The sequence below is a fragment of the Oxyura jamaicensis genome, chromosome W (genome assembly GCF_011077185.1).
Source record: "Oxyura jamaicensis isolate SHBP4307 breed ruddy duck chromosome W, BPBGC_Ojam_1.0, whole genome shotgun sequence".
Lineage (NCBI taxonomy): Eukaryota > Metazoa > Chordata > Aves > Anseriformes > Anatidae > Oxyura > Oxyura jamaicensis.
The window spans coordinates 360,061-373,477 of record NC_048925.1 but is presented as its reverse complement, the minus strand read 5'-3'; the positions used below and the strand labels follow the sequence as shown (position 1 = coordinate 373,477).

The 13,417-nt window shown below is 38.5% G+C and overlaps 1 protein-coding gene across 1 annotated transcript in view; it reads right to left on the bottom strand.

Moving 5' to 3' along the window:
- Positions 1–10,175: 10,175 nt before the first annotated feature.
- Positions 10,176–13,417, bottom strand: part of LOC118155637 (nipped-B-like protein) — a 76,039-nt gene continuing 72,797 nt past the window's right edge. The window contains exons 37-40 of the mRNA XM_035309022.1: positions 12,738–13,033; positions 12,241–12,415; positions 11,746–11,931; positions 10,176–11,190 (exon numbers count right to left, since the gene is read on the bottom strand). Coding sequence (XP_035164913.1) covers positions 10,825–11,190; positions 11,746–11,931; positions 12,241–12,415; positions 12,738–13,033 — 1,023 coding nt within the window. The 3' untranslated portion in view covers positions 10,176–10,824. The remainder of the gene's footprint in view (positions 11,191–11,745; positions 11,932–12,240; positions 12,416–12,737; positions 13,034–13,417) is intronic.

The window sequence follows — 13,417 nt, the reverse complement described above, 5'->3', positions numbered from 1 at the left end:
GAGAGGGAGATGGAGGAACCTTACCCACTGAAATTCAAAAATTGATTCGGAATAATGCTTCAGAATTTGAAAAGGAGTTTCAAGCATGGTGGCAATTAGTCAACTTTAAAATTATTGCCTTTATACTTACCATAAACAATGCCATAGTATACAATGTGTAGCCAATAATTGCATTAGGCAATCATACTTTATCCTAAGGAGCATAAAGAATGGGCCCATCAAAAGGGAGGAAAGTGGCCTAATGAAACCCTTGAAACTGTACTTGTATATATTGGGAAAGGCTGTGTTTGCATGAGAACCTATTGTGATTCTATAGTCATAGATAATGCTATTGTAAATACAAGTAATCACTCTTGTTTACAATCAGACATGTTTATGTTTGTAACTTTACCAAAATTCTACGATGTGATTTTAGTTACTCAGCTCCTGTCACCTCTTACCAACTGCTTACAGCCAATTATACTCTACTTCATGATCTGCTGCTTACTCCTATTTGAATGAACCTTACTCTGGTGAAGAAATAACTGTTACATGAAGATTTGAAGCAGTTTATGAAACAAGTTCAAAAAACTAGATAAAAGACTCTGATTACTGTCCATCGTGAGATAGAAGAAATACATCGAATGATGGAAAGGGTAAAGAAAGATAAAAAACACAGCTGGTGGACACCTTGTTTGGATGGTTGCCATCTGCCACAGGAATCTTCAACAAGATGCTTCACCCTGTTGTTGTTTTGTTAATACTCACTGCATTGTTTTATACTAACAATTACTTTGTATGTTAAACTTTGGATTACATATACTCAATAATCCTCATCACAAGAACATATGTGATACACTCGATACATTCCAAATGTCATGAAGCTTGAGTGACTATAGTCACGGGGTGGATTATGTGGCATAATTGCCTAAGGTGAGTAGGAAAATTAAACTAATATTCAAATTTTAAAGAAAATGTACAGCATTGACGAAGCCTTCAGGGTAGAGTGTAGCTGCATTACCTAAGTGTTCCCCAGGCCTCCAACCTTAGATGCTATTGCACTAAGGGAACCTGGTGTGCTGAACCTAAGGAACACGGTGTATCTGAATCTAAGGAATGGAGTGTAGAGCAGAGTAGAGACACCGCGGCTAGGCTCTGTGACAAGATGGGGACTTGACTGTTCTTGTGCACGCCGAGACTGATAAACTGCACATTTGCTACCCTGAGCCAGCTACCTGTCATGTTTTTGACAAAATGCTGTACTCTAGTGAACCTTGCTCATAATAATACCAAAACACACCTCCATCCCAAAAGCTACCCACCTCCAAGGTGCGACCACCCCTCACTGAGCACTGTCCTGGTTTCAGTTAGGATAGAGTTAATTTTCCTCCTAGTAGCTGGTAGGGTGCTATGTTTTGGTTTTAGGATGAGAATAATGTTGATAAAATGGTGATGTTTTAATTGTTCAGAGCAGTGCTTACACTAAGCCAAGGACTTTTCAGTTTCTCGCTCTGTCCTGCCAGCAGGAAAAGGCTGGGGGTGCAGCAGGAGCTGGGAGGGGACAGACCCAGGACAGCTGACCCCAACTGGCCAAAGGGGTATTCCATACCATCTGACATCATGCTAAACGATAGGGGTGGCTGGTTGGGGCGGGGGGGCTGGCTGCTCATGGATAGGGTGCGCGAACGGCTGTGTGGTGCTTAGCCGCTGGCTGTGTTAAACCACAACAAGCACGCGCTTTGAATTTCTTGGAGCCTATACCTTTAAATGAAAGCGAGAAAACTTTTCACCAATCGTAACCAAGATATGCATGACTAGAGTCACTCAAGCTCCACCTAAAAGATAGAAAATAATATAAATTGGCTTAAGATAGAGGAGATGTGAGGGAAGATACCATTGTGACTTCTGGGATCAGTTGATGAGTTGAGTGTCATTGACGCTTCTTAAATTCAGACAGGCTTGGTGCAGTGACTACTTCCCTGGGGAGCCAGTGTGCAACCACCCTCTCGGTGAAGAACCTCTTCCTGAAGTCTAGTCTAAACTTCCCCTGCTTCAGCTTGACTCCATTCCATCAGGTCCTATCACTGGTGATTAAGGAGAATAGGTTGGCGCCTGCCTCTCCACTCCCCCTCGCAAGGAAGCTGTAGACTGCAATGAGGTCTCCCCTCAGCCTCCTCTTCTCCAGGCTGAACAGGCCAAGTGACCTCAGCCGCTCCTCATACGTCTTCCCCTCTTTTCATCCTAATCCAAAACATAGCACCCTACCAGCTACTAGGAGGAAAATTATTCTAGCTGAAACCAGGACACTGTGCTTGATGCACCCCAGGATACGGTTGGCCCTCCTGGCTGCCAGGGCACACTGCTGGCTCATATTCAACTTGCTGTCAACCACAACCCCCAGATCTCTCTCTGTGGGGCTGCTCTCCAGAATCTCGTCCTCAGTCTGTACATATAGCCTGGGTTGGCCCATCCCAGGTGCAGGACCCGGCACTTGCTCTTGTTAAACTTCATGCGGTTGGTGATCGCCCAGCTCTCCAGTCTGTCCAGATCTCCCTGCAAGGCCTTTCCACCCTCATCAGAGTCTACAACTCCTCCAAGTTTGGTGTTGTTGGCAAATTTGCTCAAAATACCTTCTAGTACTACGTCCAAATTGTTTATAAAAACATTGAAGAAAACTGGCTCTAAAATGGAGCCTTGAGGGACCCTGCTTAGTGACCATCCGCCAGCCTGATGCGGACCCATTTTCCACAACCCTTTGAGCCCTGCCCGTCAACCAATTGCTCACCCATCATATGATGTTTTTGTTTATCTGTATACTGGACATTTTGTCCAGTAGGATCCTATGGGAAACTGTGTCAAAAGCTTTGCTGAAGTCCAAGAAGTTTGCATCAGCTGGTTTCCCTTCATCGACTAGATGGGTGATCTTATCATAAAAGAAAATCAAATTTGTTAAACAGGACCTACCCCTTGTGAACCCATGTTGCCTGCGACCTATGACTGCATTGTCCCCCAGGTGCGCTTCAATAACTTCAAGAATTATCTTCTCCATAATTTTACAAGGCACTGACGCGAGACTGACAGGCCTGTAATTGCTAGGGTCTTCTTTCTCGCTCTTCTTAAAAATTGATACAACATTTGCCAGCTTCCAGTCTACTGGGTCCTCTCCAGATTCCCAAGACCATTGAAAAATAACTGAGAGAGGTCCCGCGATGACGTCAGCCAGCTCTTTAAGCACCCTGGGATGAATGCCTTCTGGACCCATGGACTTGTATGGATCAGGTGGAGCAGCAAATCACGCACACGTTCAGGGTTGGGAGTTTATCATTCCCACCATCATGGTCCTCCAGCTCAAGGCACCCTGGGTCCCGAAGCCCATCACCAGTGTTGAAGACAGAGGCAAAGAAGGCATTAAATGTGTCTGCTTTGCCTATGTCATTGTCTGTGAGGAGATCTTCCCCATCAAGTAGCGGACCTATGTTTTCTCTGGTTCTCCTTTTTCAGTTCACATATTAAACAATAAACTTTTTTATTGTCTCCCACAGACTTGGCCAGCTTCAACTCTAGTTGGCCTTCGGCCCCATGAATTTTCTTCCTACAAACTCGAACAGTGTCCCTGTACTCCTTCCATGTTGCCTGACCCTCCTTCCAGCAGCCGTACACTTTCTTTTTTTTTGCGTAAGCTCCAGTAGAAGATCCCTGGTCAGCCAGGCTGGCCTTCTGCCCCCGCCTGCTTGACTTCCGACATTTTGGAATTGCCTGATTCTGTGCTTTTAGGAAGCAGTGCTTAAAGACTGACGAGCACTGATGGACACCAATGCCTTCAAAAGGAGTTTCCCAGGGGGACCTTGCTGACTAGTTCCCTGAGCAGCCTGAAGTCTGCTTTCCCCATATCCAGGGCTGAAGTTTTGGTGGCAGTTTTCCTTCTGTCACTGAAACTTTTAAACTCAACTACTTCATGGTCACTGTGGCCGAGACGGCCGCCAATTGACACGTTCCCCACAAGACCCTCTCTGTTCTCCAGCAACAGATCTAGGAGGGCACCTTTCCTAGTTGGCTCCCTTAGCACCTGCACCAAGAAGTTATCATCTAGGTTCTTTATGAACCTCCTGGACTTGCTCGTGTCGGCCATGTGGTGATCCCAGTTGACGTCTGGCAAGTTGAAGTCCCCCATAAAGACAAGGGCAGTTGATCTCAAGGCATCTCTTAGTTCCGCAAAGAATAATTCATCGGCGTTGTCGTCTTGGCTAGGTGTAAAAGACTCCCACAACGACATCCCCTTTATTTTTTTGTTGAGAATTGCCTAACTAGAAAACCCCCAATGCATAAGGAAAGTGCACCTTCTGCACCAAGCCCAATTGACGAGGCAGAATCTCAGCAAAAAACCTCCTATCCCCGGAGAGGGCAGCGAGCCACCCTGCTCTGCAGGTGTTAGCAATTCAATGGCTCTCTGATCAATACTCTGAACCTACCATTGCCATTTCCGTTGGACCCAAAAAAATATTGGTAAACTTTCTCATTGACACCGGGGCCCAAATGTCAGTGATTACCTGTGAGACAGCACAAACCCTGGGCATAAGACCTGGCCAACACAGGGTTAAATTCACAGGAATCGATGGTGTGGAAAAAGAATGCCCCACCACAAAAATTTCACTCTGGCTGCCAGAGGAATAAAAATTAACCAGGGTAGAAGTATTAGTCAGTGCTGCATATACTAATGTTTTAGGATTTGACATACTGCGTGGGCAAATGCGGAAACTTCCAGATGGAACTGTGTGGAGTTTCACAACACAAAAAGGGATTCAGGCATAGTGAAACTGAGTCTGTTACAAACATCTCTACCCTTACTCCCCGGTAAAATCACTAATGTTCGGCAATATCCATTGCCAGCAGTAGCACTTATGGGGACTGACAGGGTGGTAACAGAATTGGAAGGAAGAGGCATTATTAAAAGAACTCACCTTATAATTCACTGGTGTGGCTGGTAAAGAAACCAACTGGGCAACGGCGTTTTACAGTGGATTACAGACAGTTAAATGCTAACACCACACCTTTGACTGCCGCAGTTCCAAACATGGCAGAGATAGTGAAAGCCTTCTGTGCATCTACCAATACAATCACCCCAAAGGTTTATTATAAACCAGAAGAACACCCTACAGGATTTTACACTGGACAACCTGTGCTGGTGAAAATGCCTCAGATTGGAACAGTAGCAATGGTACTAACCACCCCAAAAAATCCCTACGCATGGGAAGTCAAAGATTGTTATCTCTCCCTCTTACTAACCCTGCTGCTTGAATACAACCGAGCATATTTTCTTTGCTTTTGTGTTCATAGGAATACTGAGTGAACTGCATGTGGACAGCTGGAGAATGACAAATCAGCAGTTTGGATTGATAATGCTATGTTTTACCCTGACCTTAATGCAATCCCCTTTGGTTCGTAGCCAAAAAGATACAGAATGGCCGTGGTCCCAAGCCCATGTTAAATACACTGGAATTATGGGAACACATGCCATCAGGAAGAATTAAACTTCCTGTTACTGTGGTTGTGCATGTAGCCGAGGTGTTTCACTGTGACATCTCATGATGACCCTTGGAACCATGCATTGTCACGATATAATGCAAATGTTGGAACACTGCAAAAAAAAAAAAAAAAAAAAAAAAAAGGACCTAAATCTCTCTACTTTAGTTTTACATGGAAACAAAATAAACAAAATATTTTTAAAAGATGAATGGAGTTGCAGCAGGAAGCACAAATTCAATGGATTTCGCATCTATGCATGTATTTGTCTTGTAGGAATTTAAGTGCAATTCAGGTTCTGTATTATTCTGTATAAGCATAAACCCTAACAAGAGAACTAAACTAAAGAGACAGAAAGAAGGCTGTTGTCCAAAGAAAGCATAAGTCTTCAGTCTGTGCTTGTGAAAGCAAAATGATAAAGAAACAGATGATTCCTGTATAGTTTCTCAAAACTAAAACAGCTGTGGTGACAGACTTGGGTCGTTTACAACAAATTCTGTAACCCTTTATGCTGGACAGAGTATTTCAAATAAGGAATAGGCAAAACTAATTCAGAAGTTGTTTTGGGTGAAGGGAAATGAGGAAGCCCATTGCAAAAAAGCTGATTTACCAGAAAGGATGATTTGGGGTGGGGGAAGGGGAAAGGATTACATCCAAATATAGCAGCTGAAGAATTGCCCTATGCAGTGTAGTTTGGTGCTTGTAATTACAGTTTCCAAAAGACAGAGACTACATTGCAAAAGCAGAAATAGTATCCTGTTTTGACTATCTAGTCAATTCATTGGAGGGTGGGGTGGGGATTGAATGCAGCTGCATCACCAATCTAGCATTTAGGAACCAAGATTATTGTTTTCAAAAGAAAAATATGAGCCTTTCAACATAGCTTCACTAAGTACACTTATGGAGAAAAGCTCTTCCAAATGAAAATAGTTTCTTTAGTCACTGAAATACTGAGAAATACTTGCTACTCTGTGTCACAGATTGTTGCAACTGGGACAACTCCAGTGTTGTAGAATCCCCTGCCTGGAGAGTTGATTGCTAAAATGTATGCCACACTTGTACAGCCACTAAACTGGTGTTTGGTTGCCTGAGCTAGTGCTGTTCCATATGGACAACTCATTCCTCTAAGTCCCTGCCCCCAAAGAAACAAACAAACAAAACAACCCACAGGCTAAGGATTTTTATGAGGATGTTTGGAAGAAACATTTTACAACTCAGTATCTGCAAACAGTGTATGCAATTACATGTATGTCAATGAACGCTATCTCTTCCTAATCTCTTCCTTTGGACAAGGAAGTCCAAAATCAAGTGGGAAACAGTACATCTGAATCATGTAGAAATTAGAAATGATGTAGATATGTCTGATGGGTTGAACATAGACCGGCAAGAATTCTCTCAGAATAATCCAAAAATAGATTCCTTGTATGCTTTACAGGTGCTTCAGTCATAATTTGAGCATTATGAGCATAGTGAGAAAGTGATCAACAAAATGTATGTGCATTTTAGGATAGAAATTTGTATCATTTTGGAAGGGTCCAAACTGAACTTTTAAAACATTTATTTTAAATAAATGAAGTATGAAAATACTGTGAATTTATTTGTATATAACAGTAACACTTTAATATTTAGTCAAAGAACCATGAAATCTAAAAACTCACTACTTACATTAAGAACTCACCCATTACAACTCAGTACTTTAAATGATAATATGACAAATTCTCTGACAGACACGAAAACACTTGTATGGTTATGGTGTGATCACTCTTTGGTGAGTGGGAGCAAGCTAAGATACAGGATTTGTGCCTTGAGCTCCTGCTATTTCTAGTGCATGAGACTTGGGCATATGAACAAAAAGCTTTAGGTGTTTGTTTGAATTTAACTCCATTGATATCTGTCTGGGGCTTGGAGTTAAAATGTATTAGCTTTATAATAAAGATCTGTTGAATTGATCCGTTCATTAACCTGGAACATTAACACCTGCATTTAGGCAGAATATCCTGCTGCTTAACTAGCACCAGATGTCAGACTCCATTACAAACTTTTTGTCATGAACCACAAATACATTTAAGAATTATTTCAGTGCTACAAGGTGTTTCATGTTATAGCTAAAGTTTAGCGCAACCTAATTATTCCACATTAACAATATTTTCACTAGTAACATCACAAGGGCAAAAGAAATGCTAACGTTTGATTCAAATTTTAAAATGGTAAATAACTTTAATGGCCACACTTCACTAAAATACGCTGAATTTTGCCCACATCTACCTTTACAAGTTAGTTGTTGATATAAGCAATAGAGAACTTCAAAAACATACAAAAGGGCATTACTGAATCATTTAAAAATACTTATTTGTAATTAAAGTTTTGCCAAAAAACTATTGTGATCTTTTATAGCTGCAGATAACGAAAATACTTAAGAATTATTCTGCAATTTTACAATACTGTGGTGAAAGATTAAAAATAACCATCTCATTCTTATTTAGATTGTGGAAATGTCCATGTTTTCTTAGTACAATATGGTTACCATTAATTCTAAAAACTTGACAATATCTCTTTGCTATGCAAGCTACCAAAACAAGGTTCCACGTACAGAACTTGTATGCAAAGGGAAAAAGCAGGAAGAATAAAAAATTCAATAATTATAGTTTTGCATGTAAAAATCTATAGCCATACGGTGAAAAAATACTACAAAGCTATGTCAAAACAAAGGAGTAAAATTCTGTTATTGTATCAGTTACTGCACTGCAGCACTTTTTTTTCCCTTGCTTTTTATTTTTTTTTTAATGTAAAACACCCCTTATCTTGGCACATGCTGTTGCCACTAACGTGGTTCATGTTGGTAAACCCATAACTGCTACTCAGAGGCTGAGTACTGCACTAATTACAACTGCAGCCTCAGGCTATTTTGTATTGATGAAAATCATCGGCCCGTATTATGAAAAGGTAACAGGAATTTGTTTTCCCCAAAATGAACTGTGCTACCTTTTTCTTTCACAGCAAGCAATCTGAATGTTTGTGATAGGAAAAACAAAACTAAATCTTACTATGGATAGTACGGAGGGGCTCTTAACTAGTGAGAATCTTTATCAATTTATTTAATAATCTATAATTACTTTTATAAGTCTATATTATATTATAGCCAAGAGATCCCATCAAGAAGCATATATGCTCCTCTCAACTAAGACAACTTTAGACATCGTTTCTATTTTGTAATTATATTTTTTTCTGATAATTTTATTTTAACAAATACCAAACAAATTAAAATTTATTAAAAACAAACAAACTTCTTTGCTATTGGGAAAGCCACATGACCAGGAAAAAATTTTTATGATCACTGAAATATTTGTATTACCTATTAAAAATATGGTGCTTTAATATAAATAGCATCAGAAATGTCTAACAGACTAGTGACACAACTTCATTTGAGACTGCAGATCTATATGAAATTTTTGTTTTTATCATTTGGAGTTTTCCCTTGAAGTATTTTCAACTTTCTACTAATAACAAGTGACATGTTATACAACCCCTCTATTCTTAAAGTGAATATATGAAATTCCCACTATAAAAGCTGCTCCTGGCCCTGAGAAATACAATATTTCATCATTTGCTACAAAAATGTTCTGTACCCTGAGCTGCAGGCGTGACTTCTACTTCTCCCAAATTTATCAATACCTATCTTAGCTCAAGATGTAGACTTTTGTACAGTGAAGAAAACATCAGCAGTGAAGGAAAAAGGTGGGAAAATATTTCTGTTCAGAAAAATTTCAGTGGTGAAACAGCAAAAAGGCGTTTCCCATAAGAACAATTACTAACTAGATTCTGAGGAGTTGTCAATCATTTCAGTTTAATGTTATTCCTGTACATTAAAATCTTTTGGAATACTGTTACTATTACTCACAAATCAAATAACATATTAGAGTTCTGCCAGATAGTTTCATAAAAGCAATATCCTACCATAAATTAAATTTGTGAAAGAAAATAAACATGAAGAAAGATTTACTTATTGAGGAACATGTTTTATAGATAAATATACTGAAAACACAGCAGAGTTTAATATTCCCCTAAAAGTAAGCCGGTTTAGATTTTTTGTTAAAAAAAAAAAAAAAAAAAAAAAGTCTAATATACAAACACTAAAAAAAATAATTTGTGAAGGAATGTAACATAATTACCCAGATTTGTACCCATTCACTCCTCAGATACTGGTAACTATCTCCTTTTGACATAAACCTTTATATATATTAACCCAGAGACATGCATATGTGGCCAGTTAGCCCAAGCAGAACAGTCATTCAGCTTTCCCAAAATTTAAACTATCATAAATTACCATTTGGACAGCATTAGAAAGAAATTGAAGCATACAAGGAATATACTATAGTTTCTTTTTATATCAAAATGTACTCTTGAAAATGTGTTTGGCACAGTGCTAAATTATATAGTTAACACTAAATATTGCAGGATACAATAAAACCCTGGAGTTAACTCGTGTTTATATCCCTTAAGGGATAAAACTAAAGATACCAATTATTCAGAAGTCAGCCTATACAAACTGTATAAACAATACCATGTCTTGAATTGAAAACCACTAATATAGTAAATATTACATAAAAGACTGCAAAATAATATAAATGGATTTAAACAGATCTTTACAATAAGAAATTCAAATGGAAACAGACAAGTAACAAAGAGAAGTAAAAAAATTTATTGCAGTATTCATTCCACCAGATTTGCTGGGGATCCCTTTTCTTGTAGTATTTCAGGGGGACCTAATACATCAAAATCTACATTTACAAAAACTCCTCCTGCAGATAGGTCAGAGATACTGCATGCTTTTTTTTTTTTTTTTTTTTTTCCTCTTTTTTCTTCAACAGAATAAATTATATATCCAGGAGATTCTGCCATTTTACAGCCTGGAAAAACAATGTTTCCCTGGAAACTGGGCTAAGCTAAAGAAAGCCATCCGCTGCTAGGTTAAACTTCAAGAACACTTTATTAAGAACATTAACAGACTAATTTCCAACATTCACTTGTTTATTTTTTTAAACAGAAATTGTTTTTTTTCAAGATATAAACATTTTTTTGTTAAACTATAATACAGTGGGAGTAAAAATGAACTGAGAAGTTTCTGCTGCACAACAGCGAAGGAAGCTCCCACAAAAATGTTTACCAAACATTTCCTTCTTCTTTTTTTTTTTTTTTTTTTTTTTTCCTGGGTCCCAGGTCCCAGTCTTACTCTTCATTTAACTGTTTGTTTGTTTCCAGAAAGTTGATATTTCAAGTTTTTGTGTTATTTCAATTCCTGCAAATTTGGCTGCATGTACAAATTCATTAGCTGGAAGTTCCATCCTTGGCAGCATACAGTGATCGTAAAGTCTGAACAACTTTATTAGTCAGCTTATTAGCACTCGTTAGAGTAATTTTTTTGTAAATAATGTCTGACTCTTTAATAGTGTCTACCCAAGGCACCAGTTTGCGGCCATCACGGCGCTTAGCCTCAGTCCAGGAGCCACTGTAGGAGCCTGCCATCCACTGAACACTGAAGCCATTGCTGGTTTTCTGTACTACTCTTGCAATTTGTGGTCGGTCTTTGTACTTTGGACAGCAAATAGCGATGACATCCATGACATCAACACTTTCATTCATCTGTGAAGCCAACTCCGTAGAGTCTGAATTTCGTTTTGACCTTCTCAATGACTAAAACATTGGGGGGGAAAAAAGACCAAGTGTTACACAAAAGAACTTTAGTGAAATTATTGCTTTTATTGCTTTTAATCCCTTGACGCCGGGAGTTGGGATTTCCCAGCACACATTCCATTGCCGGCAATGAGACGCACCGCGACCGCCAGCGCCAAGGGGTTAACATATCCTTGTAAAATCACATACTCTTAATTTGTACCCGTGTCTTTATCTCTTATTGATATATAAAATTATATATACACATGAATAATAAAGCTACATAAAAACTTGGCAACAATAAAAAGGATAACACACAGTACATTCCAAAGGAAAATTAATAATTTTTTATGTTGGATAAATCTCATTTTCTATTTTTTTTATTATTGTCTTTTCTGTTAAACTTTCTACAAAAGTTGTATAAACGGTTAAGTAGAGAATCTCTATCTACAGAATGCTTTCATGTGGATTACATTACTTGGTGTACATTTAATATAATAGACTGACATTTATAAGCACATAAAAATCATTTTACGTAATACGCTGCGAAATACGTTGACTCCTCCTCCGCCTCACCCCTGAAGTGCCTCCTCCTCTATCCTCCCCATCACTTTCATCATCCTCTGTCTCAGCTGCATTGTTTTTAGGGCTGCCTCCTCCAAGCAGCGAAGTAATTGCTTTGTTCCGAGCATTTGTGCTAGCTGACACCTCTCCATCTTCTTCCTCTTCATCAGGATCCAAATGTTCCATAAGGAGCTTAAACTATACATTAAAAAAAAAAAAAGATTGGTCCACACCGTAACTTTAAAAATAACCATTGATACGACAATACATTAAATTAAATCAAATGGAAAGATAAGGAAACAGGGTAAAACATGGCAGACAACTTTAAGCTTGAACAGCTCATGTGTTCCTAAAAGGAAGTTGTGAGTTATCAGAATACCACATAAGATTACCAGGAACATAACATTTTGAAATGTTTGTCCAATTCATTAGCATCTACTTTCAAGTTTGTACTGTGTTAGCCAGTTTAAAAGAGTTTTAGATTTTCTTCTGAGCAACTTTACTTACATCTAAGTACTGTTTTACTATACTTCTCTTCACTTCTTCAGTGATCTTAGAATTAGCCATATCACTCCGCAGAAAATCCAGAGTTTGTTTTGGATGGAAATGCACTCCTGTCTTCCTGTTTATCGCTTTATCATAAACTTTTGCAGATTCAGATGGAGAATATTTCTGAATTTTACTGTTTAAAGAAAACAAGAAAGAAGAGTTTTTAAGGAAATTCTAAAATAATTTCAAGGAAAAGCTTTTAAAATCAATGTAAGCAGTCATACTTCCATAATTTCATCTACAATAGACATCCTGATAAGAAATTAATCATTGCATTTTCTAAGACAAAGTTTCTGTTTCATTACATTCAACTTGTTACATTTACAATTTTTTTCTTGTACAAATCTATTGCTTAAACAATTAGTTACAATAACTTTTTAAAAAAACTTCCAAACTTAATCCTTACAAAGAACTCACTAAATTACAAGATCAGGCTATTATCTAAGTATCCTTACCTATCAGAGAATCCACAGAGGTTCTTTAAATGCTGTTTCAGCATCAAAAGTAATAATATGCCTTGGGAGACATTTGCAAATTCAATTAAAGGAGCTGAATTTTCTGGTAAACATTTCATCACAGCATTTATATCATTTTCTTCATCAGAATCTGAATCAAAGTCTACTCGTTTCCGTAATCTCCGAGGCTTAGAAGCTTCCTCTTCACTTTCACTCTCACTACCACTGTTACTGTCACTCTCATCCTCCTCGTCTGATGAAGGCTTTCTTTCCTTTTTTTTGTCTTTCACCATAGACTGTGATAGAGAGAAATTAACACACATTCCAAAATTAGGGTAAAGTAGCATCATGTCTGTTTCTAGAAAATCTTTCCAAAATCATCATTGGCTGAAATCAGCAAGAATTCCCTGAACAATATAACAACAACAAATAATTCAGAACTTAATATTCAAAGATCAAAATTATTTATGGAAAAAAACGCTCAGTTTCCCCCCTGACCCTCACCCCTACCCCAAAAGAACTGATCCAAAGACTACTTCCCCCCGCCCCCCCCCCCCCGCAAGTGGGTACAACAGAAGCAAGTGAAGCAACAAGTACTCCACTGGCATGTTATTCTTAAAAGGTTTTTCTTTTACCAGTGCCAGAAAAATGTATTAGAAGGCAGAATACAATAAATTGGG